Genomic DNA, 27,592 nt, shown 5'->3' with positions numbered 1-27,592 from the left:
TTGTGTTGTTTGTTTCACAGAAGAAGTGCTGAATCACTCTGTCTCTTAACTAAGCTTTCTTCCAACTTCTCACCAAAGTCTATCTAACAGCAGAGAAAATGAACCCCTCCCCAGAAGCCTGGAGCATGGAAATTCATTCCTAATCTTCATTTTTATCTCAAAATTGCATTTACATTTTGTAGACTACTCCATAATATTTTGGTGCTTGTTTAAAAATTAAAAGTAGGCTGGGCATGGTGGCTCACGGCTGTAATCTCAGCACGTTGGGAGGCCGAGGAGGGCAGATCTCCTGAGGTCGGGAGTTCGGGACCAGCCTGATCAACATGGAGAAACCCCGTCTCTACTAAAAATACAAAATTAGCTGGGCGTGGTGGCGGGCACCTGCAATCCCAGCTACTCAGGAGGCTGAGGCAGGAGAATCGCTTGATGCCAGGAGGCAGAGGTTGCGGTGAGCCAAGATCGCATCACTGCACTCCAGCCTGGGTGAGAAGAGTGAGACTCTGTCACAAAAAAAAAAAAATTAAAAATAACATTTGAATGCCTGTCCATCAGGAAAATTCTCCCTGTTGGACATGGCCCATTGACCTTATGCCTTCATGGAATCTTGGTTGTGTCACGTTCTCCCAAGTTCTGGGGACCCCAGTTTGAGAAGCCCTGAGAATCACTGGTATGGCAGTGGCTTCAGGATGTCACCCAAAATGTCAGTCAGTAGCTGACTTTGGTATTGACCCTTGTGGAGTGCTGTGAATTCAATAAAACCTACTTTGTGCCGTTAGTTTCATGGTACAGGTCTGAGGCTGTGCTGGGCTGCAGAATGGCAAGTGGCCCTGAGACAGTGGTCATCCCCTGCATTGGTGACAATGAAGAGCTCTACACAGGATGGCCATGAAGACCTTCCCACGACCACAAGAATTAAGAGGTTCTACAGTTGCTCACGTGGATATGGCTCTCAATCTGTATAGATCATAAGCCTTTTGAGGGGAATCTTTCCCTTATCCTACCACTGCATAGGCAAGGCTAGAATCTCTGTGACCCATTTGTGGCCGTAGCTTATCTCTAGACCCAGAAGACCAATACCAGTTGCTCTCTTCAGCCATCTCATGATTCTGATGTAGACATCGCTGTGCCATCTGCAACAGCAGCTTGGGGTCAGCCCTACCCTGAGCCCAGCCCACTCACTCCCCATCCCCAGCCCAATCCCCACCAACACAGTGTGGAAGGATCAGGCAGCTTCTCTCGGGGACTGGATATGAAAGTTTCCTCCATTATTGGCGTGAGTGTATAGAGTCATTAGAAGCATCTACTCTAGATCCATCTCGTGGTGCTTTAGTTCTCAGCCATTCCCCTACAGGATTCATGAGGGCCACAGAAAGCAAAGAAAGCAATAATCTTTTTCCAATCTTAATGGCTGAATCCCCTCAGTATAACACAGAGATGGCCTCATAGCCTCTAAGCGAAGAGAAGGAGTGTTAAATATTCCAAGGAAAATTTAACACCAGAGGTCAGTTCAAAAAGTTTTGATTTGTCGGGGGTTGTTTGTTTTAGTTTAAAGTTCTTCTGATATGTGTTTCCTCTGGGAATAGAATGGTAAGTAATGCAGTTGTTTTCTGGCAATCAAAGACCTTGTTTTGTTGAACAGCTATTGGTTACTTCAACTTTTAACTCTTCTCCAACACACACACACATTGGCTTCACTTGCAAATGAAAGATCCAATTACAATATATGAGTAGGTTGATAACTTTAGAAAGAAAGTGCTTCCTTTCAGGATTAATATCTGAATTTGCAAGGATCCCACAAAAGCTGCTTCCCCTCTCAGAGGCATCACAGACCCACACCTGTCCTCTTTTTCTCACAGACATCTGGAGAAAATCCCAGATATCAATCAGAAAGCAGCAGCTGAACCCCAAGATGCTGGCCTCATCAGAAGTATTAGGTTTTATTAAACTGCCGTAGGTTCTTCCAGGACTGGAAGGCAAGTCCAGGACTTGAAAGCAAGCGCTTCATGCAAGGCCGCATAGGCAGGGACCACCCATCTCCCACCTTCCCAGAGCCCCCGCCCCTCACACTCGGAACAGCTGCTCATCAGCCTCTGAAATAAGCACACATCCTGGTGTCCTAAGAAAGGGCGTCACCCCCACTGCTTGCATCCCCACATGAAATGCCTGTGATTTCAGCTCAAAGTTAGGAGAAGGCTGTGCCCGGTCAATCTCTTTTCTGGCCAGCTAGCTGCTTCCTGCCTCCCTTCCATGGCATTTCTGTTGGGGCGGGGGGCGGGGGGTGGGCAGTGCCAGCAGGGACTCCTGAGTCCTTTGCTTCTCCCCAGGGACATCTGACTAAATGGAGTCAAACAGCTTCTCACACAAACCTCTGTCTCCCACATTTTTATTACCTAAAGAATGGGCTCTACAATTAGCAAAGTCTAGCTATATTTTAACATGAGAGGCAGCTTTGAAATGAGCACTCAGATAAAGAGATCCAAGCCCTTAGGATGGAAGGGCTCATTCTGGGGTAGTACTTCCTTGGGAGGGAGTAGTGGGCAGGCCACCCCACAGCCCATGGATCTGGCTGTGCAAACACCTCATCTTCATAGACCAGCCAGCCCAAAGAATTCCAGTTTACAGATGCACACATCTTTTATTTTTGCCCAGGCCCTCAAAGTAGCAAAAGGCAAGAAATAGAATCTCTGATTAATGGTAGCACTAATCTGAGTTCAACAAACTGGCTTGCCCAGAAGTCCCTGAATCAACGTTGAACTAGACAGAGGTGACCCCAATCTTCTCACAGGCACCTCTGCAACATCCAAGCTCCAGCTATTGTCAACACTCTTGTCAATGCCCACTCCTCTACCAAGCACAGGTATGGGGCAGAAGCAACCGCCAAATGCATTTCCACTGAACAAATGTCTCCTGAGCACCCACTGTGCAATTGCCCCAGGCTCTGGAGATAAGAAGATGAGTAAATCAAAGCACCCTGCCCTTGAGGATCTCACCTTCCAGGCCATGGACTTTTGCCCTGTGAAGTGCACGCTAAATAAAACTAATAATTGCATGAGAAAGCTACTGCGAAAGTAATGCCGCAGACAGTATTAATTCCCCATTGGCCAAAGGCTTTGATTGAAATTGTACTTGGAAAGAAGGCAGTCTTTGATTCATAATTAATTCCTTGATTTTGAATTGGGGTACATGTTAAGCACAAGTCTGGTGCCCAGCAGCTCCACTGCCTGGCTGCAGAAATATCTGGTGGAGCCCTTGCTTTGCCTATTGGTTTACAGTGCCGGCACCTTTTGCACCAAGTGCCAATGACACATGTCAGTTTAAATAAGTTGACATCGCCAGTTCCACTGGTTCATTCGGCAGAATTCCGCCATTGCAAACAGAGGGGAGGACACCCAACAAGGGGGCCCTGGGAGAGGTGCTTTCCAGTGTTGCCACTGGGGATGAGTCTTTCTTTTGTGTACCTTTGGTGTGTTTAAGTACATTCTCAAAATGCAGAAATTACAATTTAGCATTTCTTCCTTCACTAATATGACTTTTCAATGCACTGACCTGAAACATTCAAAGTAGGGTAAAGAAATAGGAAAACAGCCATTTGTTCAGTATGACAAATGGTTTTCTACTGCTCACAAAGCTTAGCATCATTCATTAAAAGTGGAATCAGTCCACTCAGCCTCATAGATTCATGACATTTCAAAACCAAAAGGAAACTTGGAACCTTAGAAAGAACTTCGGTGCCTAAGAAAGTTCTTAGAAAGGAACTAGAAGCCTCTTGTTGAATCCCATCACTTCATAGCTGAGAAATCTGGTGCTTGGAAGACAGGGGTTGCTGATGGCTGAGGGCTAGTCAGGGCCTGAACCTGGAGCCAGAGACAGGTGTTCAGAGGTGAACAGTGTCAAGATCATGGTTTGGTGGATTAATTATGCTCTTGAATTAGCAGATTGGAGAGAGAGCCATCTCAAGACACTAGGTTTAGAGTTTTCAACTTCCACATCAGTCATATTTAAATAAACCGGCAAGATCATATGCCTGAAAATTGGTGCTCATTTTGATGAAATACTGACGGAAAAGGCCAAAATACAAGTCTGGGGTATATATATCCCACCAATCTGTATATATGCCCATGAAAAGAGTGCTGGATAAGAAATGTTTACAACGTCAAACTTTGGTTTTTCGTGTTTTCATAGTTTCATTGTTTCGGTGTCAAATAATTAGTTCAACAGTAGGTATCAACTTTCTGAGCCAGACACTGGGAGGGATCCAAAGATGAATCCCACCCCAGATCTGCCCTCAGGTCTACCATGCTTTCCAAGAAACTGATGAAGTCAGCCTTAAAGAGAAGGTGACAACAGCCCTTCCTTAGAGCCAGCAGGAGGGGAGCAAGCAGTGAGGGTTCAGGAGGGAGAAGAAGGGAGAGGAGCAATGTCAGCTGAAACCTTCATCCCCCCAGGGAAGCAGGAAGCAAGTCACCTACTAGAAGTGAAAGGAACCCAGGCCAGGAAATGGGCTGGAGCACAGTGGTGATATTTTGGACTAGCCACTGTGGCATAAAGAAAGGAAACTGTGTGAGGACAATCAGGAAGTGGCCAAGCAGCACTGAGGGCCTGGGTGAAGTGAGAAAACCAGCTCTGACAAGCCGTTGTTAACTCAGATCAGATCAGCTCTTTATCTGTCTCACAAAGCCCAGCCATCAGCATGGCAGACGGAGAAAGCTCGATAGCTGGGGGTCCTGGCGGAGCGACGGGCAGAGGCAGCGCTCCAGCAGTGAGGCTGCTGAAATGACGGGGGCAGACCTGCATGTGGAGTGTGGTTGGAATGATGGGACCTGGATAAAGTAAAGAAGAAACAGGACAGCGGCAGCTTTTGGACCCCGCAGCTGGGAAGGGTCTACAGGTCCAAAGTCTACTATGGTCTGAAATTAAGCTTCTGACATGAGGGCGTTGAGGAAGTGAGATGATGGTGATCAGATGGGGATTCCAGGAGTCTAGATTTTGGAAGGGATCAACTCTATCTGTAACTTTAACTCCATGAGGGGAGGTGGCAGTTAGAGCCAGGAGGTGAGAATATCAAATGGGTCGTTGTCATGGATGCCTGGAATAGAGACCCACTATGCGCCAAGTGCCTGAAGGTGCTGGATTTAGGGAACAACCCAGAAGTCAGTGGGTGACTAAGATAAGGGAATGTCTGGTCCATAAGCGATTGTCACGCAGCATCGTCTGGAAATGGCCAAGGAGTAATCGTGGACTCTATGCTGAACTTGAGTCCAAGCTATCGTTTGTCCAAAAAAATGAGCAAGCATCGTGAACTAAAATATAATGTAAAGAAAAATGAGGCAGAAATTAGACTTTGATTTCAGTACTAGGCCTAGTTTAGGCTCCAAAACTTGAGAAAAGCACAGAGGACTTGATTTTTAGAAGAACCTTAAAAATGATTACATAGATATGATCATATTCAGAACTATACTTAACCAGGACCTAATACTGTTTCCCAGATGAAGAGTTTGACAAAAGCTGACTAACTAGCTGGGCTGAGGCCCTAGGCTGGCGGGCAGCAAAGTGGGGACGTGTCTGTGTCCCTGTCCTGACCCCCAGGGCCTGGCTCTGCACTGCCAGTTTACCCAGATCCTGTTACAGAAAAAAGCCAAAACAACTTGCAGAAAAGAAGTCTGCAGAAAAGCTCCGTAACAGTATTCCAATAAATGAACAGACTTGTGACATCTCTTCCCTGGGGACAGAACAAGAGGATACAGGTTTCCATCCCAGCAAGAGAGATTCTGCATTAAGTACAAAGAAAGCTTTCCGGCTGGGAGAAGTGAGATGAGCGACACAAGAGGAGCCAAAACTGCTGCCCTGGCGCTGCATTCTCGTTCTGTCCTGTCATTTCCTGAGTCCCAAGAGGTTTCATATTTGGACGACTGACCAGTCTGGGAATTGTTTAAGTCTTGCCCAACCTCCAGGACTCTCTGGCATGGTCCTCCTCCTCCCCACATGGCTTCACCCTCACAGTCCCTTACAATCTCAACTTGGTGCCACCATCTTACCAGGGTCTCCTAGGCTCCCAAACCCTCACTCCCATCTGCTTATTCTATATTACAGCACTGCTTATTTTTAAAATAATTTATGATTGTGTTATGGGCTGCATTGTGCCCCCTCTGCCAAATTCATATGTTGAAGTCCTAACCCCAGTATCTCAGATGTGACCATATTCAGAAATAGGGTCTTCAAAGAGGTGAGTTAAAATGAGGCCATTAGGCTGGGGCCTCATCCAATTTGACTAGTGACCTTATAAAAAGGAAATGTGGACACACAGATACCAAGGATGCATGTTCACAAAGAAAAGGCCATTCGAGGACACAGCAAAAAGGTGACCACCTACAAGCCAAGGATAGAGTCCTCAGGAGAAATCAAACCTGCCAACATCAGGACTTTGGACTTCTAGACCCAATAATCAAGAGAAATAAATTTGTGTTGTTTAAGCCACACAGTCTGCCGCATTTTGTTATGGCAGCCCCAGCAAATTAATAGATTATCTGCATCATTTTGTGCATATTTGTTTGTTATCTTTCTTTCTCATTAGAATATAAGTTTCATTGAGGTGATCCCTTGTCTAGCTCGTATCTCTAACACCTAGACCTCCACTTGTAATAAATGAATTAAATAATTAAAGTCCTATTTTTAGGTAAAAACAATTGAGATACCTGTAAGCCTGCAAAAGGAGGCCTTCCGGGGTCAGAACTGCAGCCATCGTTTCTAGCAGCTTAAGAGAATGGATATTCCTCTGGTTTATAATAAAACACAGGAAGGACGTGAGACCCTATCAGTCAAAGCACTAAAGTGAATCCCTTTGGGCCTTACACCAGGTGCCCATGCTAATGTCTGCATTTTTGAAGGCAAATTCCTCTTTGAATGAAGACCGGGAATTCTGAATACTTCTTTTGTTTGACAAGATTATAATATATTTAACAATTTCTCAGAATAATAGCAGATCATATTTTCCAAGCCTTGTCAAAAGGTATAGATACATGGTGATCACTTACTGATAATTTCACATAAATTATTGTTTTTTATTAACAATGAAATGTAATTTGTGAAGTACTTTAACCTAGTCTGTGCATTCTGGATATTCCTAGGTTGTTTTTGTTTTTGTTTTTTTAAGTTCTGCTTTATATCATATGCTTCAAGTGGTTTGAGCCAGCAGTTTCTTCTGGTATCTTTTTTAATCACCATGTATGACAAATGAAACATCATGTATTATAGCAGAGTGGTTTGGCAATCAGGGCCTGCAAAGCCTCCCGCAGAGAGCAGTTAAATAATCTCACAATACATACAACCAATAATGAGCTGGAACACGGCTGTCTGATCCCTAGTCCCCAGGGTTTCTGCTTACTTACTCAGAAAGGTCATACATATGTGTGCACACACACTATTAAAGAGGGCATAAGAAATTAATTACTTCTGAAAAAGCAAGAAAATCACTTGTTCTAAAGCTACTGTCATTCAAAAAACTTTATCAGGAAGGATGTAAAAATAAAACGCTTATTTAAAATACAAAATATAAGATTCAAATGCAAGGCACAAACATCCATCAGTAAAAGGTTCATACGTGTCTGTTTACGTGTGTGTTCAGAGGTAAACATCCTCTGAAAATAAACACCTTTTCTTCTTTTGCACACTTGCTAGCTGTACTAACTTGTTGAACTGTCAGTATTTCCATGGTTTGATTCCTGGCCTCCTGCTCTTCTTTTTGCTAATCCTCAGCCACTCATGAGCTCTCTACTTCAACTTTTGCCCTATAGCATGACTCCTAAGTCCATGTCTCATTCTTACTTCCCTCTTCCAACTTCCATTCTCTCTTCTCAAATCAGCTACAAGACATTTCCATTGCAACACCTCATAGTCATTCAAACAAGAACACTTAGTCTCTCCCCAAAAGCCAGTTTTCTTTTCTGATGTTTTGTTCTTCCACCCCCTTTTCATATAGCATGCACTGTAAAGACAGCCTACACCATCAAATCTGGTCTGAAAAGCAGATAAGTGTCATTGGTTTCATCATACTCACCTTCCTGTCAACAACAACGCCAGATTGATATATTTAAACACATGGCACGTGAAAATAAAACATAGCTCCTCACCACAGTGCTTTTGAGATATTACCCAACCACACTCTGAAATAACTGCATTCATTTTACATTATTTTTTCACCATCAATTAAATATATTCAAGAAACACACAAGAAATGTCAACAATTTTCTCAGTAAGTAAAACAATATGACCAGACAACATCAACATCCAAATGAGAAAACAGACAGATACACAAATATGGAGCAGAGATGGAAGGTAGGTCATCTAACATATCACAAAATATCCCAAGGTCGTAAGAAAAAAGCAAGACTTGAAGCAACATGTTAGCCCATAAAAGCCACTATTTTAGGAGGACCCCATTCATTGATTCACTGGTAGAAGAGCTATAAATATCCTAATCTGATCAGTACTGCCATCTCAACCACCATATTTGCCTATGAAGAGGGCAATAGTATCCCCAGATGTAGACACAGACACTTCCCCACGCGAGAACATGAAAGAATGGTGAACAATAAGCAACACTGGTTACAGTCTAGTTCATCGGGTGCAGAACAGATTGACCAAGACTGTGTGGCGTGTGTGTTAGTTTAGCGATGGGAACTCAGTGAAGGTTTGTGAGCACATGTGTGTGACGGAAGCACAACTCTCTTGCGAGACGATGCTTCAGTGAAAACATGAATCTGACATGAAGGAGGAAGTAGTACCTGTGACGGTTTCATTAAATGGTCCTGGACCCTTAATGGGAAAACCATCAATCTCGATCCATTCACCTCCTAAATTAGGGAAATGCAACTTGATAGTTAGAAATGAGGACTGTTGGGTTTTCCACATTACAGTGCATCCATAACGTATAATTAAATGATATTTTCAACAATCTTCAAAAGGATCTGCTCAGCCTGTATTAGTGACTTGACACCTCAGCTTCATAGACAATACATATTTTAGGTCTTTTACACATGGTTTACTCTAGCAAGTATTCAAAATGTCTGGATGAAATGCTAATAACCTACATTAAAACTATTTTAAAAGAAAGGATAAGTCTCTTCAACTTTTCAATCTGTCAGCTTGCTATACAAGTCTAAAAAGTTCTTGTTCAAAAATTATTTAATAACTCTAAATTTATATTTACTGGAAAAAGCAAGAAGGGATGTTTCTCCCAATCTAAGTAACAACACTACAGCCTCTGATTCTAGATAGGACTTACCAGGCGGGCTTTCAGCTCTGTAAACAGGACGGCTCACTCCACTGTGGTTTTCTGCAGTAAGCAGCACAAAGTACACTACCCCCGGCTCTGAAACATACGGTTCATATCAAGCCACCAATTCAGATCTCCAAGAATGACACAGTTTCACTCACTAACCAAGAATAACCATCTTCAATATACCAGTTATAACCAAATACAAAAATCCAAATTCAGTGACAAGCATGATAGATGTCTCTTTTTTTAAATTAAAATCACTAACATTCTTCTCAAGCAACTGAAAAACACATGACCCAAAGAACATAAACTTTATTTCATACAAGGTACATGCCATGTGTAATAAACCTGGATTCATCAACACTCAACAAAAAGAGCTTTTGAAGGTTTTAATGCGAAATTCATGTAGGAAACAGGAACTCCTTGTCCACTAAATACGTGTTTGAACATACACTGTCAGTCACTACTAATAATCTTTCCCCATTAGAGGCTCCAAATGAAAATCTCCAGAAAATAATAAGAAATGTCAATGTAACTCATAAAATGTAGCACATGGGAAATCTTCACTGCAATACATAAGGCTTCATGAAATTTTCTCCTTTTCACAATAAAATATTCCCCTTACTATGTCTGCATGTTGTTTTTGACCATTCCAACAAAAAGCTAGAAAAATATATATATCCTGGAGTCTTGGAAATGCTAATCTTGACATAACTGGGCTTCACTTTTTGACTTTCATCTAGGGCTCAAGGCCCAATAGCAGAGGTCTCTTAGGCTGAGCTCCTAAAGTTGATGGGATGGGAAAGGAAATGAAGACCCGTGTCACAGGGGAGGGCACCCTGAACGTGTAGCTCTGCAAAGTAAAACCCTACTAAGTACTAGGTTTCCTGAAAATGAATCACTCTCTTGTAACAGGTAAGTGGGGTGCCAATTCCTTGAAGAGATGAAAGTCTGTGGGTATTTCAGGGGAGGAGAGCTGGAGAGGCGAGGGTTAGTTCTGTCAAAGGTCATAATGACAATGACATTTCTCAAAGTAGGGAGCATTACTATAACAAAACTTCACGCAGTCCTCAAGCCAGAGGCCCATGAACAGAAGCCTGGCTGATGCCCCCTGGGACGCCTGTTGTGATCAAGACTGGTGTGACTTCTGTCTCACTGTGGCAGGGCCTGGTGGCATTCAGGGTTTGGCACAATCCGCCAGGCTAATTGGGAAATGCCCGGGGGTCAAGCAGAATGCAAAATCATGCTTTGCCAGACACTTTCCCTCTTTACTCTGAGCTTGTTTGTATTTCAACGAAACTTAATCCACATGTGTTTGATACCCATACAGTTAACTCATCAGAAAGTCGTCTGGGAGATACTATTTGTTTTTCAGTGAGCTCTATGACTCTCTTTTCACATGTTTTTCTTCTCTGCAGCCATCATAACAACGCAAGGTTTGAGCAAGCAGATATGATCAGCTCATGCCTTTGATCTGATAGAATCTCCATTTAACCTCACAGCTGGACTTGGGGAGCCAAGGTGATGTGGAAGAGATTAAGGGAAATGGACATTTAGCTGAAGCCATGAGGAAGGGAGTCTGTCTTCCTTCATCTCCCTTTTATACACTTTCTGCTCTGTTACCCAGAAGTGTGATGTCAAATGCAGGAGGTGGAGAAGGAGTAAGTGTGGTCAGCTGTGGTCAGGGGACCAAAGCTGAGGAGCCCATGATCCCCTAAAGGATCAAAGTGCTAAGGTGGCACAAGAGGAGACCCATTTCCTAAATGCTGACTTCTCTTCCTTCCTTATGATCCATCTTAATGTTGGGCCATGACATGGTGCAAGAATCAATGGGGCTTTAGGTTACTGGAATCAAAAATAGAAGACAGAGGATTCAGAGGCAGCTCGAAGCCTAAGCCCAAAACCAACTACATTTGCATTTATAAGACAAAATATATTGAGGCAAGATCTCAAATATTCCAAACCTCCAGAATCAAGTTAAAATCCAATTTAAATGGGGCAAAGTGTTACATCTTTAACCAGACGTGGCTAAGCATAACGTATTCCACATCTACAGGGACATACGACTTGCTCAGTCCCTGATTATAAAATGGCATATAAGTTCAAAGTCTCTAGATCAGCCCACTCAATTGTCCAGCAGTCAAGTTTCTATGAAGCAAAAAAGGATCAGTCTACTTTCTGAAAGCACATTCAGAAGCTAAAAATCATCTGCTGCATCCTTTTGGAAACAGGAATACTTGAGTTCACATGCACGGAAGGGGAAGCCCAAGTGCCCCATGCCGGCTGTCGAACAGCAGCCTCCGACAAGCGTCTCAGAACTCAGCTCTCCAATCCCAAAGAACCATAAGGGACCTTGAGCCCAGCCATGGGTTATCTCACAGTCATCCTAAGAATGCAACTGAGAATGTTGGTGCACAGTTAATTCTGACTGGGAACAAGATCAGAGTGTCACTTACCCACATCCTCAATAAGGAAGGAGTATGTCTCCGCATTCACCTTGATGTATTTAAGACTTTTCAGTGACTTCCCATAGGCAATGTTGTAATGCTCCACAGGTCTACTGGTAGCATCTTTAGGTGGGTCCCACGTGACTTTCAGGCCCATTTTAGTGGACAGCAGTTTCACGTGCCTTGGCTTCAGTGGGTGGTCAACTATGTAAACAGCGCAACTATCAACTCATGGCAATAACAGATTGGGAAAATGAATTTTTTTAAATCCTCTTTGATATTGTTAGGAAAACAGTAAATGACGTTTAATCAGTATGATCCGAAAGACTTTAAGGACAGTCATGTATTTGCACAGCATTACAGTATGACTACAAAACAAATATACCAAACCCACAGGCCTTCGTGTATTTTGGATAATTGTGGGTGGTAAATTTAAACCAAAAGGGAAATAAATCGATATAAACTCTAGCATTGTCTGGCTTGATTACACTGTCTTGCTAGTGACAGAATAACAAATTAGTAATTTGCCATACTCTCCAGTATCATTTATATAGTAAATAAGTTATTAGTATGTCGTGTGATACAGTTGGACAATCTTTAAACATCTCTGAGAGAACAGCATAAAACTGTCCTGATTAAGAAAAATATCCATTGTATTCTAAGTGAGATAACAGAAGCATTCATTTCCACAAAGAAAACAAACCAAGATCATCAACAGCTTAAAGGGCAAGTAAAACTCTGGTTCTATCTGCATATGTCTAATTTAAATGTTTCCATATTGTGTTCCAGAAGAAAAACAAGTTAGTACCAAGTACAATCACTTTTTTATCTTGACTTACGAGGTTCCAAAGAAATTCACTTCATTTTCAAAATTACTAAAGTGAAACATAACATTTTGTCAAACAAAATCTCTCTACTCACTATGTAACTGATACTGTAATGCAACGTAATATAAATGTGTGTGAAATATTCAAGCAACAGTCAAACAAATCTAGGGCAAACCTGGAACTGAAACTGACTATTGAGTAAAGCATGCTGCAAGAAAGAAAAAAGTAACCTAAAAACAAAACCAACAACCTTTAAACAGTAACTTTAAGAAAAACGCATTTGGAGTCTCAGGGAAGAAGAAAAGAAACGGAGCATGTTTAGTGATGACACATATGTGAGTTAGTATGTGATTTTAATATTGGATGAAAATTCTGAACAGAATAAGCATAGATAATTCTAACACACATCACTCCTCCCAAAATTGCCCATTGCCTCTGGAGTAAAATGATTAGCAAGGGAAAGAACTCCTTAGAGAAATTCAAAGAATGAAAGAAGAGTATGAAATTGAGGATTTTGAAGCGTTAGAGAAAGAATGTCTATTCTGGAGACAGAAGCATGATGTTAGGGTATGGACAAAAATCTACAAAGCATTCCCCCCCAACTCCAGAGATGAGGTTCCTGTAACCCTGTGAGGGAGCAATCACAGGTAAGTAGCCTCATGCTTTTTGGGAAATTTTGAGTTGGGAAGACTATGAAGACACCAATCATTTTCTAGGCATTTAAAATTAGCAATAGTGGTTACTCTTCTCTAATTTTCATTTACCTTTCCTTACCTACAAGCAACTTCAGCAGGAATCATTCCCAGGAATCCAACATTTCACACTGACCAAAAGGTGTGTAGAAGCAAAACAAGATATCCGAAAACTACAAATGGAAGCTCATGGTTGAGTGTTTCTCCCAAGGAAGAATATAAATTAATGAATATACATATCGCACTTTTCTTTACAGCAAATCTCCCTCAAGAAAAGTGAGATCTTGAATAGCCATTCTAAAATGTGAGAACTGTAAAACCTAAATACTGTCACATTTTCTACCAGGCACTAGTGATTCAATCAGTACACAGCTACCTAGGCCAGAACATGATTTACTTTTATTACTGACACATGAAAAGAGAAATTTATAAATACGTTCATTGTTCTTCTCTGTGATACCTTGCATTTATCCTTGGACACAGCACAGAAATTATTCTGTGCTGAGTCACACAGCTACACCAGGGATGGAGCCAACTACAAACATGGCTTTGCCCAACTCCAAAGCCCAGCTCTGCCAGAAGCTCATCCTCCCTTGGAATTGTCCTCTTATCATCAATGATCAATGACCATATCCACTGAAACATACTATCCTAAAACAAATTGTAAGACCTCCAGAGCTATTTACCACCCCACCACCCTCCATCCCACCTTCCCCCACCATCTTCCTCTCTTGGGAGCACTCTTCCTCCCTTCCCACCACAATCACTTCACCTTATGCTGCGCGTCCTCATCGACCCCTCTCTTCTGGAAGGAATGGAATAAGTAAGTGATGTTCTCACTCAGGACATTTGCATTCTTATGACAAAACTAAAGCAGAGGAGTAACTTTCTAATAGTGACAATTTAAGCCTTAGAGAGTTACCTGATGACGGTTGTTTTTAACATAAAGGCCTTTTGGGGACCCTGAAACAAAACCCTACAGGCAATCTTACCGTCAATCTCCTTATAAGATCAATTCTGAATTTAAGGTTCTCAAAATGCCTTAGGCCAAATATCGGGACCTCCTCCTCCCACCCACCACACCACACACAGACTGGGCCAGTTAAACAAAACGCTTGACCTGATGAGATATTTTCATTTCCTGGATTCCCATCGACTTTGATGTTAAAATTGATGTCATTTTTGGTGCTTCATACCTAACTCGTCCATGCCTAACTCAGAGAGAAATGGACAAAAAGACAAACAGGAGACCCAGATAAAAAGCAATCCCGCCCATCATTCCAGCCCTGCCTCTCACCCGCAGTGCCTCAGCTCTGAGTGAAGTCATCACACCAGCTAGAAGTATGACAGTTTGTTCTATTCCTGATCATTGTTTTGAAGGTCTCATGAGTGCAATCTTTCAACGTGAAATAAAGCTATAAGGAGTGTGAATGTGGCTTCGGGTTCTGTTGGTTGCATTCTGAGTTCTGTGTTGTGGAATCAGCACTCTGATAGCATAGAGATGAAATATGACAAAGTGAGTCCTTGTTTATTTTTAAGTATTCTTAGAAACTTGAAACAGACCATCCTCTCTGCTGGACAAATGAATCATAGAATCTTTGCAATCATTTACAATATTCTCATCTAATGAAGATGATACTGGATACATTCTTTAAAGCTATCTATCCATGCACTGGGTCTCTAAAGAAAAATGACAAACCTAAACATCAATTCAGCAGGAATCATATAGTCCAACAGAGGAAACATTGGGAGGAAACTTCACAGTCCATGCATGACAGGTAGGGCCATGACAAGATGTTTTTTCATACTCACAGGATGCAAAATGAGGAAATGAGCTTAAGTTGCAGCCTAAGGGAATTGGGTTAAATGAAAAGAGTTTCCTGTCTGTGTCCTTCCTCATTCAAGACTGTCTTTGAGTGGAGACAGATGGTAAGGTGCTCCAGACAGAAGAAGAAAGCCAGTAAGAGCCTGATATGACTCCAAAGATTTCATAACACAGCAAAATCACTTCCACAGTTCATACCAGTAAACTTTATTCAGATTCAAGAATATTTTGCTGGGGACTGAGTAGCAAAATAATATTTTGGTGGCCATTCAGATACCCAGCAATTGCCAGGCTAGACACTTCTGTGCCATAGCTCCCATGGGGAATATGACCTCTATTGGTTTGCTGGAGAATGAAAAATAAGGGCGCAATCAGCACCTAGATTTCTTACTTTGGTCTAGCACCAACACCAGGACTTATCCAAAAGGGCCCAAAGAGGCCAGTTTGGTTCAAGGGTCAAAGTATGGATCCATGACTGCTCTTAGATAGATGGATTCCAAGATTCCAATGGCTCCTCAATGTCTGTCCTTGAAGAGTCTTCAGTTTGCACAGACAGGCCTCCAGAGATTCCCTGGGGTTGCTGACATGCTGAGTCCAGAACTAAGCCTGAGTCCAGTGGCAGGTCTCTGGGCCAACCTGACCAATATCTGCAGGGTCTGTTCATCATAGTAGATGGGGCACCATACCTCATCTTCTCACTCAGGGCTGCCCACACACTTGGTGCTCACTTAAATGGTTTATGGTTGAAGGAAAAGATGTAAGAACAGCAAGATCAATCCAGGACACTCCAAGGACCATGCCTACAAGTAATGAAGACCATGAAATGCCTACAAGGATCATGAACCTCCAGCAAGTGACATCTATGGAGAATATATGCTCCATCTAAAGGCACAATTCAGTTTAGGTTCCTGCTGACGAAAAGAAATTCAGACAAAAATTGTCTAGCTCCACATTGTCAGATATTCTGGCATTTTTTTCTAAGAAGCTAAAACCTGATTTTTGTGTGAAAACTCCCCAATTGTATATTAATTGGTGATTAACTCCATTAAAAAAAAAACACTATGTAGAGACACACACACACATACACACACGAGCTGCCAGACTCAGTCCACTGGCGGCCAGTCAGTGACCTCTACCTTGACCCCAGAAGAAATCCTTTAGTTGTTGACCCGGACAACTTCCTCGTGTCCAATTTCAATTCAGAGACTCTGTGAATCTGGGTCCGTGAGGAAAGTCTATGAATCAAGATGAAAGCTAAAGTCTGGAGAGGAAGTAGAGCAATCCCAGCCCCTGAAGGCATCAGGTACAGATCTGTCCAAGGAATCACATCACACCCCCAGACCTCCCCTCCCTCCCTCAAGAGACCAGAAGGCTCTGAAAAAGCTGTCCTGGGCTCCAAGAAGTAGGGAGATGCATCCCAGGAAGCCTTCAGGGAGAGGAGTGTGGGATGCTACACAGGCTTCAACTACCAGGAAAACTGTTGACTTCTGCATGTCTATTTCTGGCCTAACCATTCCAGACCGATATTCCCCTACTGTCTGTATGGTCCAATATGAGTTTCAAACTGAACACTTTCAGAATGAAATTCAATATCCAATTATCCAAAATCTTGGTTCAGACAACACCACCTGTCCAAGCACCTGAATTAGATGTTCAGCGTCATCCTTCAGTGTCCAGGCATATCCATGGTGGACGAAAATAAATATGCTTCCTCTCAAGGGAACTCTGTCAAGCACTGTTTCTCAGAATAAAGAGAAGGAAGGTTCAGAATCAGTGAATAAAGTGAATCAATGGTAAAAATAATGCCATAATGACACAAATTGTAGAGAAAATGCTGAGAAAACTGTGATTTGAAATAGTAACTGAATCTTTCTGGATTAAAAGTGTTGCTTTTGGTCTTGGTTTTGTTTCAATTTTTTAATGACATATAGTTACTTCATTAAGTTCTCAAGGTAGGTAAAAGGAAAAAAGATGAATGGATGGTAGATTTTAGAGGTGGGGGCAGGGGTGGTTATAAGAGCATGACATGGCTGGGTGTGGTGACTCACGTAGGTAATCCCAGCACTTTGGGAGGCTGCAGCAGGTGGATCACCTGAGCCCAGGAGTTTGAGACCAGTTTGAGCAACATGGTGAAACCTCATTTCTATATGTTAAAAAAAATACAAAAAAATTAGCTGGACATGGCTGTCGTGCACCTGTAGTCCCAGCTACATGGGAGGCTGAGGTGGGAGCATTGCTTGAGCCTGGGAGGGCAGGATGCAGTGAGCTATGGTTTATCATTGTACCACCGCACCCTAGCCTGGGCGACAGAGTGAGACCCTGTCACAAAAAAAAAAAGCACGACTAATCCAGGGAGAAACAAAGAATAAAACTATCTTCTATCAGGCATAATTCCCTTGAATGTGCTTCATTTTAACTTTGAAATGCATGGATTTTAGCCAAATGTGCTACAGCACTGAAAGTGTTGGCTCAGAGTCAGCATTCAATAAATATTAGGTGAATAAATGAATACTTTAAGTTTGATTTACAGTCAGTCAACCATTTAGAAACAAAACAGCAACTGATAAGCATGCTTACATTTTTTAATTCTGTGATTGCACTGAAACAGAGCTTACCACTCACATAATTGTTGTAGATAATGAAGTTAAAATACACAGCTGAGGTTAAAAAAAATCCACTAATAAAATGTTGAATAGGTAAAACCAAATATTTTCTGAGATAATGAGTGATGGAACAGTTGCAAGAAAAACAAATGCTATTTCTTCTTTGATTTTTCTACCAAGTATTCCCTGGAGAAAATTATTCAAGTAACTAAAAATCCATTTGATTTGATTTGATTTGAAAATCAAGTCTTCAAATAATAGATTTGAGTTATCTTTGGATCTCAAAACTCCTGGTCCCACTGTACTTAGACAATTCATAGATTCCTAAGACCCATCTCTTATAGTGATATGGTTTGGCTCTGTGTCCCCAGCCAAATCTCATGTTGAATTGTGATCCTGAGTGTTGGAGGTAGGGGGTGATGAGATCATGGAGTGGTTTCTAATGGTTTAGCACCATCCCCCTAGTGCTGTCCCATGATGGAGTCTCACAAGATATGGTTATTTGAAAGTGTGTGGCACCTCCCCTTTCGCTCTCTTGCTCTACCATTGTAGACGTGCTTGCTTCCCCTTCGCTTTCCACCAAACTTGTAAGTTTCCTGAGGCCTCCTAGCCTTGCTTCCTGTACAGCCTGAAGAACCGTGAGTCAATTAAATCTCTTTTCTTCATAAGTTACCCAGTCTCAGGTAGTGCTTTACAGCAGCATGAGAACGAACTGATACAAATACCAAATGAAATACATTTGGCCAAGCAATAAAAGGGCCTATATATTTCTAATGTGCTGACCAATAACAAATTACATTTCAGTTCCATTTCCTCAGGCTAAATGTATGAAGCACCTGTTCCTGAACTTGAAGCATGGGGCACAAAAATGCTCATGATGAACATTTGAGTTCAAAACAAAATTGAACAAACAGATAAAAGAGTCAGAAAGCAAAATATCAGGTTTATTGCTGACAAAGCTGAACTGGAGAATGTGGGCTCTAACGTGTGGCCACCATTGTGCTTCCTACCTCCTCGTCTCCCTGCTCCAGCTCTGGACCATTGGAGGACCCAGAAGGAGCCTGCAGGGCAGACTACTTAGCATGCAGCTTCCCAGCTGTGGACAGAGAGCAACCGGCCTAGACCTCACCCCATGAACTCCCACAGGGACGTGGGAGTGGAACCAAATGGAACTTTCCCGTAGGAAGGCAGACCTGAGAGGAGACACTCATGCCTGTGGCTTCTTTTTTTTTTTTTTTTTTATACTTTAAGTTTTAGGGTACATGTGCACAATGTGCAGGTTTGTTACATATGTATACATGTGCCATGTTGGTGTACTGCACCCATTAACTCGTCATTTAGCATTAGGTATATCTCCTAATGCTATCCCTCCCCCCTCCCCCTACCCCACAACAGTCCCCGGTGTGTGATGTTCCCCTTCCTGTGTCCATGTGTTCTCATATGCCTGTGGCTTCTAATCCATTCATGCCACCAGGTAAAGAAAGAAGGCCAACTAGTCTGTACTCCTCCCAGTCGCCCTCGGCTGCAGCATGGAGTAGGGGACAGGGGACAGGCCAGAAACATCCTCTGTTGTGCTCTTTGTCACCACAGCTCCTCTCCTTGGAAGCTCCCTGAACATCCCCAGCTGGTTGTCCCTGACCCCACTGGGTGCAACGGTCAACCTGTGGTCAAGCTGTGGCTGCCCCTCAGGGTGAGGATGAGGACAACCTTGCCTCACCCTCAGGAGATGCCCTGGATTCATCAGTGACCTGCCGTGTGTCTTCCTGGGATTAAAGATGGGAATACCGCCCCTATCAAGACCACAGAAGGCTTTGACATGGGTAAAACTCATTCTTTAGCCAACTCCAAAGTCAAGCTGACCTCCAGGCTGAAAATTTACTGCTGTCCTGACCTATTCCAATGCCGAATTTTGCCCAGTTTATGCTGTCCAAAAGAGCCCAGCACAGTCCCAGGAATGAGATGACATAACAGCATGACAATCTGTTCAATCTGTTCATAACACAATACAAGCAATATAAAAACGCCCAGATTTTCACAGAAATCCCTCCCATCACAAAATTCCCAGGGGAAATTTAACGTCCAAAATTAGTGCTTTCTTTGTCTTATAGCTCAAAACCGAAAGAAATTAAAGTCCAAATAGCTTTCCTCCTTTACTTCTTATACTATTCAGCCTCAGCCAGGGAAGAGTCTTTCCAATACCCAGGAGGAGTGAGAGTTCCCTCAGCAACTGTGGCCTCTGCCATCATTCACTGAAATGGGTGCCATTTCTTCAGGGTTCCCTGAAGTAAGCATAAATGAATCCAAAGCATCCTGCTTGCCCAAATTCTTAGAGTCCTCCACAAAATCTCCATAAGGAAGCCAATCCACACTGTACTGTGGAAAGAATACACATCATTTCTGTCTATCCAGTAAAGCTCCCCTGATTCTTCTGGTAATGGACGTGCGACCCCAAACTGCCCAGGGAACTTCCCAGGAATTGTTCTAACTGGAGCTGGACTGGAGATATGGCCAGTATTTTCTACTCATGAGGCTGTGGAAGAAGAATCCTGGCATTGCTAGTGACCAGCTCTTGCTGTCACATTGAGAAGAGACCAGAGGTGAGGAGAGAGTTCCAATGATACTTACAGCCCTAGTTCTAGGCATTCCAAAGGCCAGCTGGCCCCCTGCCCATCCCATGGTATAGCTCCAAGAACCAATGAATTCTGGAATTTAAATGAGCTCAAGTTGGGTTTTTGCCATCCGTAGTCAGACCCTGATGGGCTAGGACATTATTAATCAAGATCTTCTATGAAAATAAAAATTGGCCAGGTGCAGCAGCTCATGCCTATAATCCCAGTACTTGGGGAGGCTGAGGTGGGCAGATCATCTGAGGTCAGGAGTTCATGACCAGCTTGGCCAACATGGTAAAACCCTGTCTCTACTAAAAATACAAAAATTAGCCAGGCGGGCATGGTGGGGGCACCTGTAATCCTAGCTATTCAGGAGGCTGAGGCAGGAGAATAGCTTGAACCTGGGAGGCGGAGGTTGCAGTGAGCCAAGATTTCGCCACTGCACTCCAGCCTGGATGACAGAGTGAGACTCCATCTTTAAAAAAAAGAGGGCCGGGCGCGGTGGCTCACGCTTGTAATCTCAGCACTTTGGGAGGCCGAGGCGGGCGGATCACGAGGTCAGGAGATGGAGACCACGGTGAAACCCCGTCTCTACTAAAAATACAAAAAAATTAGCCGGGCGTGGTGGCGGGCGCCTGTAGTCCCAGCTACTCGGAGAGGCTGAGGCAGGAGAATGGCGGGAACCCGGGAAGCGGAGCTTGCAGTGAGCCGAGATTGCGCCACTGCACTCCAGCCTGGGTGACAGAGTGAGACTCCATCTCAAAAAAAAAAAAATAAAAATTAACATTTTTGAAGCTACCTCTACAGCCAGTATATTTGGATGCACTCAAAGAAACTGAGGCAGATACCACCTGGTACGACTGCCATTCCTAGTGGAGCATTCATGGCAGCCCACCCAGCCTGCAGCAAATGCCAAGGAGCCAGTGAGGACAGCCTAAGTTACAAAGAAACTCCCAAAGGAATGTTAAGGGCTTTGGAAATACACTGGTCCAATAAAACCCCAAAAATGCTGAAGTTATTTCTTAAGTATACCAAAGATTGCTCTTTAATGCAACAAACCCTTCATGCTTACGTAAGTCTCCCTACTTCATCTTTGTTTGAAGTTCAAGTTTTACTTTCCATTGGAAACTGCCAAATAATTCTCAGACTCTGAAATGAAGAAAACACAGATCTGAGTGTAACCACACGTCTTGGACCAAAAAGTCAACAGATAATCAGCCAGAAAAGGTTAGGATGTACTACAATAGCAGTATAGCTTGGAGGTAGGAATCAATGTGATATACGACATAGAGACTAGGGTTCAGAGGAAAGGTGGAAAAATTCAGCTATCATTCATACGATACCAGACAGCACAGAAATATTCAGAAATTCAGAAACATCAGATGGTTGACAACACATGGGCAAAACACTAGAACGAGTCAAATGACTGACCAAATTTTAAATATTTTTTCAAATGGATGTTGGAATTATATTTGGCAAATATTTATGACCCAGACCCCACCCAGAAAAAAAAACCCTGGAAGTCCAGGTTGTTTTGTGGTTCTGTGATGTAAAACTAATACTAGTAAAATTTGCAGATGGTGGACTGAATTTTCCCCGAGGAGGCTGCTGTTGGGTAGACACAGTCTGGGTATGAAAATAACCACCTGTGTCCCCTTCTGACATTTCTCAATATGCAATGGGGTTCGATAAAAGTGTTTTCCACAGCTGGCATTGGGTTCTTTAAGGATAACTGTACAAAAAATAAAATCAAACCCTAGCTCTTTGGAGTCTGAACTTATTATAAAACACACTAGGGAATGGAAAGAGCTTTACAAACAAAACTCTGACACCACCCGGTGCTTTGTCAGGTCAGAGAGGAACATCAAGGCAAGCAGGTGTCCCAGGTCCCACGAGAGATGGAGGACAGCAATGGAAGCAGATCATGTCCTACAGACTTTATCCCTGGCTCACATTCCTCATTGCCCAATCCATTTCCCCATGAAACTCTAACTTACTGGATTCTACTCCAGGTCCCAAAGCGCCCTGTTATGTTCACCTGGGGAGGGTGGACACTGATGGAGTGAGGAGCTCTGCCCTAGGCTGCAGGTCCCCATTGCTGGCCGCAGCCAATGCTCACTCCTGAGAAGAAGAGCCAGCTGCACCCCTGGGCTCACCTCTCCAGCTACCCCAGCCCCACCTAAACTCCCTGTGGTTGTCACCAGCTGTTCTTCCAGCATTTTGATAACAACACATCATTTTATTCAGACGAAAAGGCCAAATTTTCATGCATGCATACCAATGTACTTATAAGGGTACACTGGATAGTCACTGAATACAGTTGTGAATCACATTTTTTCTTCACCATCTCAAAGAAGCCAAATGGTGAAGCCATCCAAATCTCCAAAGGGGAACCACTGGCCAATCTTTAAATAGCATTTGTCAGATCCATTTCTATCCCCTCCAGACTGTCAGCGCCACCACCACCTCCACCCATTTCTGTGCCAGCGCTTTCCACCTCTGGTGAGTTTCAAGTGGCTGCATGTCAGGGTGATCCTCACACCTGGGCTTCAGTAGACTGCATCCTGTGCAGGGCTCTGGCTGGGGGTTGCATGTCAGCTTGTCATGCAGGCGACTGCCAGTCATGCTGCCACACATGAAAAGGTCCCATGGAAAGAGCTTCCATGGTGCCTGGGTGGCTCATTTTTGCCTCTAGGGACTTCAGGAATTGGCTCCCAACCTCCAGCCAAGTTCTCCTGCACCATTGCACAATGTGGGCAAACTAAGCCTTTCATTCAGAAGCTCTCTCGTTGTCTCAAGGCTCAATGGCTCCTTATGGACAAAGTTTGCCTAGAATGTCTTAGATTCTAGGTTGTTTGTATATTTGCATTTCAGGAGAAATTGGAGCAAGAGAAAGAATATTCATTAATATAGTTTATCTTTCATTATTCCCTTTCATTATCTTCCTACTTTACTCCCTCCTTCCCCACCGCCCGCCAACTTGGAAAAGATCTACAAAGCAGAAAAATACAAAAATGGAACAGTAAAATGAAACATGATGAAATTCTGTTTCAAAATAAACTGCAAGCAGCAAAACTAAAATCAAACTCTCAAGCCAATAGGAACTGACTGTAATTTGCTCAGAGAATATTCTTAAAATAAATCTCCCTTATCCCTCAAGATGTTTCTGAGACATTTTAAGCTGGATTTTTATTAGTCCCATTCAAGTCCAGTTTCCCAACTAATATATAACAGTCTGTTATTAGTCCCATTCAAGTCCAGTTTCCCAACTAATATATAACAGTCTGGCAGATTGCATTAAATTCAGAAACCACCACCATAGACACTATGGATTGGCTACCCAAAAGCTATTCCCAGCTTCTTTCTCCCTTGCCTTCTACTACAGAGGCTGGAATACTAAACATTCAGTCATGACTTTTCAGCTTCCCTTGCAGCTAGGATGGCCATATGATCAACTCTAGCCAATGACAGACATAGGGAGGTTCGTCCTGCCATTTCTCAGAAAGCATTTTAAAGGGGTTAGGTTTGGCTGTTATGGGCTGGTGGCCTTTTGTACCTTCCTCCTTTTTTACCCCTTGGGATGTCAACATGATACCTGGTGATGCAGCTGCCAACTTAAAACATGGAGTGACAATCTTGAGAATGATGACAGCAAAGTGGAAAATGGAACAAGGCTATGTGTCCATAACCTTGTTAAGCCATGGGACAGTCCTGGTCTCTCTGCTCCCAATTTTACTGGTGAATGAAATAAACAATTCTCTTACTTGTTTAGCCACTGTTAATCAGATATCATGTTGTCAGCAGCCCAACCCACTGCTACCTAACATCACTTCTGGATTTGTAAAATCAAATCATCTTCCTGATGTTTAAATGAGAGCTGCTTTGGCTTAATTTTCATTACTTTCTGTTTGTTATTTTTAAGGGATCCCCTCTGGGAATTTAATTTTGACAATTTCAATGCTTATTTGTCAGTAGGCCATTGACTTGAGTAATTACATCTGCCCAGAGAGTGATGCAGCCATAAATCAGACTGAACTTCACCATCAGATCTGGCTGAATTCAATCATTAGGATTTGAGGTTTTAAAGTTCTTGGTCATTTTGTTTCAGATCCAGTGTAAGCAAAAGCTACTGTTTCAGAGCAAAAACAAGATTCCCCCCCACCCTCCATATAAACCACCAGCTTTCCAGAATGGTTTAGGGAAATGGAACTGGAGGAATTCCATAGATATCTTTATTTATAACAATCATAAGAAATAACAGGCCCTAAAGAGCAAATGCCTATAGTTGGGAAGGGCTCATGCCTTCCATTGGCAGGCGTCAGAGACCCAACTAGAAGCCAGTACTTTGCAGGTTTTTGTGGAATTTTTTCGCACATTCTTCAAATTCAATTTGTAACCAAGAAATAGTTTCTTAAAGAATGACCATTGTTTGCTAGTCCAGCTAGTCTCAGCCTACTATAAACTGCTTGGCATGCCAGACCAAAAACCACTCCCTGAAAATTTATTCCTTTTCCCAAAATGTGAAAGTCATTGTCTAACTATGTTAAACACTTGGGCATTACTGTACCCAAAATCACCATTCATATTACTCAGAAAGCTCGCTGAAAAACACCCTTAGAAGAGAGGCCAAGCAAAGGTTCCGGAGAGGTAGGTTTGAAACAGAGTGAATGAAACAGACATGACCCAGAGCCAGCTACCACATAGACCCAGTGACAACCCCACTTGCTAATGAGCCATTTTTAAAACATTTCAGATAATAAAACTCATTTAATGATTATAAATGGGCATAGGTAAATTATCAATAAAAAGGGGAAAATACACTACACACCTAAGAAGCTAAGAGATTAAGTTTTGGATCCATTTGTAATATAGAAAAAAATATTTAAGGAAGTAAAAAAGAAAGGAAAGGAACATTTGCTGACCACCTACTTAGTGCCAGCCATTTCATTCATTTATGGAACAGATATTTACTGAGTGCCTACTATGTGTCAGATTCTAAGCAAGGAACTGGCAATATAGAAGTGATTTAAAATGAGCTGTGTTATCATAACTATTTTCTCTTTGATCCCCATTTCAAAGCCTGTGCACTGCACTTTGGTGTTCACGTTTTTATAAATAAGGAAACTGAGTTGCAGAGAGTTAAGTGATTTGCCCAAGGGCACACATCTAGTAAGTGACAGTCAAGCTCAGACCCATCAGAAACTATGGACCATGTTCTTTCTACTATACTTTGTTCCCTCTCAGCTGTAATTATAATTAAAGGCAATAAGTATAAACCTGGAGATAAATCAGAACCAAAGATATAAAACTGAAAGCCAACAGTGGCAGCTGAATTCATAAGGACACATGAGCTTGTGCCCCGAATGGATCTTGTGAATGCAAGATTTCATGCTGCCAAATCTTCATCTCTTGCTCCTCAGCTTACTCTATGTCCAACAACAGTGAGTGTCTCCTCCTAGAAGCAACTCTTCTCAGGTCCTCCCTGACCACTAGACTAGCTTCTGGGACACCACACTCCCTGGTTTCTCTTCCATATCATTGGCCACTCTGTCTTGGTCTCCTTTGTCAGCTCCTCTGCCAGAACTCTAAATGGTAGAGCACTTCAGAGCCCAGCTCTGGCTTTCCCTCTTCTCTACTGCACTCCTTCCTTCTCCATCCATGTAGCACAACTGGTGCTATGACTGCAAAGACCATCCATAAGTGGAAGGCTCCTGAATTCCCAACTCCAGCCCTGGCTTCTCCTCTGAGCTCCAGTGTGTCCAACTGTCTACTCGACATCTACACCCAAAGAACACAGAGGTCTGGGGGATGACAGTTTAAATCTGAAATTTTAGTGGTAGGAGAACCAGAAAAAAGTTGCATCACGGAAGCAGGAGAGATTTTCAGGAAGAAGGGAATGTCCACCAGTGTCAAGTCAAGTCAAGGCTGAAAAGAGCCCATTTTTCTCCTCTTGAAAGAGAGTGTCCACTACCATTCAAGGCCCTCAAAGAAAGCAAATATGCCACTCAAGTTTCTCTCTACAAATATCAAACTTAGTCCATTTTTCTATGAATGTAGCTAATCCCACCTACCTCATAGGATTGATGCAAGAATAAAATATGAAAATCATAAAACACTCCACACATGTGAGATAACATCAATATGAGGAATAAATGCCACAGAACACCTGATATGCCCAATCACAACCCAATACAAAAGACCCAGCCTGATTCCCAGTATCTCAGCTCTTGGCCAATTCTCCCACCGCACACAGCAGAACTGGCATTTGGTCCTCATTTCCTTCCATCTCAGAAAATATACTTTTAATTGGAATTTTAAAATCTTGACAGTTGAAAGGAAACTTAGATAATCTGATTCAGCTTCTCCTCTTCCATCTGCCTATTGATTGTAAATCCAAAATAGTCTTCAATGATTTCCATGACTGGACAGACCCAGTCAAATTCCAACACATTTCCCTACCTTCAAAGGTAAACATCTTTGAATATGCTATTCAATTGGGTGACATAGAGTTACTAAGCAAGCCACTCCCCTGGGAATACAAGTGAATTAATCTGGAGATATGTAAGAAAGGCAATGGGCTTCAATCTACTGAAGGAAGCACTACATTGGCACACGAAAGAGTGAGGGTATCAGGCATTTACTATCAGCTGAGTGCCACTAACAAGAAACATTATCAGGGCCCAGGGGAAAGGAAGTCCTCCCAAAGCTAGGATAATCAGAGAACAGAGTATGGCATTAATGGCATTCAAGGAGCGCTTTTACTAGAGATTTTCCCCATGTGTGGAAGCCCCGGGTCACTCACTGCTTTCCAGGGCTTGAATTCCAAGAGGACACATAGTCTGTCCCTCTCTGTGGCTGTGGCCCAGCCTATCTTTGACTCCTCAAAATGCTGAGAATTGTTTCCTGTAATGAAACTACATTACAATTTCAGAGTGCCAGCGGACCCCACGGAACTCATCCCAAGGACCCCAAGTCAGATTCCGCATGCTTGTTAAGAGGGACACACAATCTGCTCAGATAATATCTAGTGTTTGTCTCCTGAACCTCATCCTCCCTGGGTGCTAGCATTGAAAGTGCAGTCATGATGCAGCTGTGAAAATAAGATCACCCCAAGGCCTCACATCTTTTGGGCGTGGTTTGTTTGAATATCAGCAGGTACATATGTGGATTCTGAGAATTATTGGCCAAAACAAGATGCTTCAATTCTCCCAGTCTATCAGAAAGCAGTAGAAGGAAATTGTTGGGTGGGGTGGAAAGTGGTATTAAAAAACAGACTGGAGCCAGGGCACATGTTACAGGAAAAGAGAACGTGGTG

The 27,592-nt window shown here is 42.8% G+C and overlaps 1 protein-coding gene across 1 annotated transcript in view; it reads right to left on the bottom strand.

Annotated features, from left to right (window-relative positions):
* FNDC1 (fibronectin type III domain containing 1) overlaps nt 1–27,592 on the bottom strand; it is a 102,214-nt gene that overhangs the window by 62,127 nt on the left and 12,495 nt on the right. Inside the window, exons 2-4 of the mRNA XM_032165971.2 lie at nt 11,731–11,925; nt 9,281–9,367; nt 8,781–8,849 (exon numbers count right to left, since the gene is read on the bottom strand). Coding sequence (XP_032021862.1) covers nt 8,781–8,849; nt 9,281–9,367; nt 11,731–11,925 — 351 coding nt within the window. The remainder of the gene's footprint in view (nt 1–8,780; nt 8,850–9,280; nt 9,368–11,730; nt 11,926–27,592) is intronic.

This window comes from Hylobates moloch, unplaced genomic scaffold, assembly GCF_009828535.3.
Source record: "Hylobates moloch isolate HMO894 unplaced genomic scaffold, HMol_V3 SCAFFOLD_2, whole genome shotgun sequence".
NCBI lineage: Eukaryota > Metazoa > Chordata > Mammalia > Primates > Hylobatidae > Hylobates > Hylobates moloch.
The sequence above is the reverse complement of the archived record's forward strand: the minus strand, read 5'-3'. Positions and strand labels throughout refer to the sequence as shown.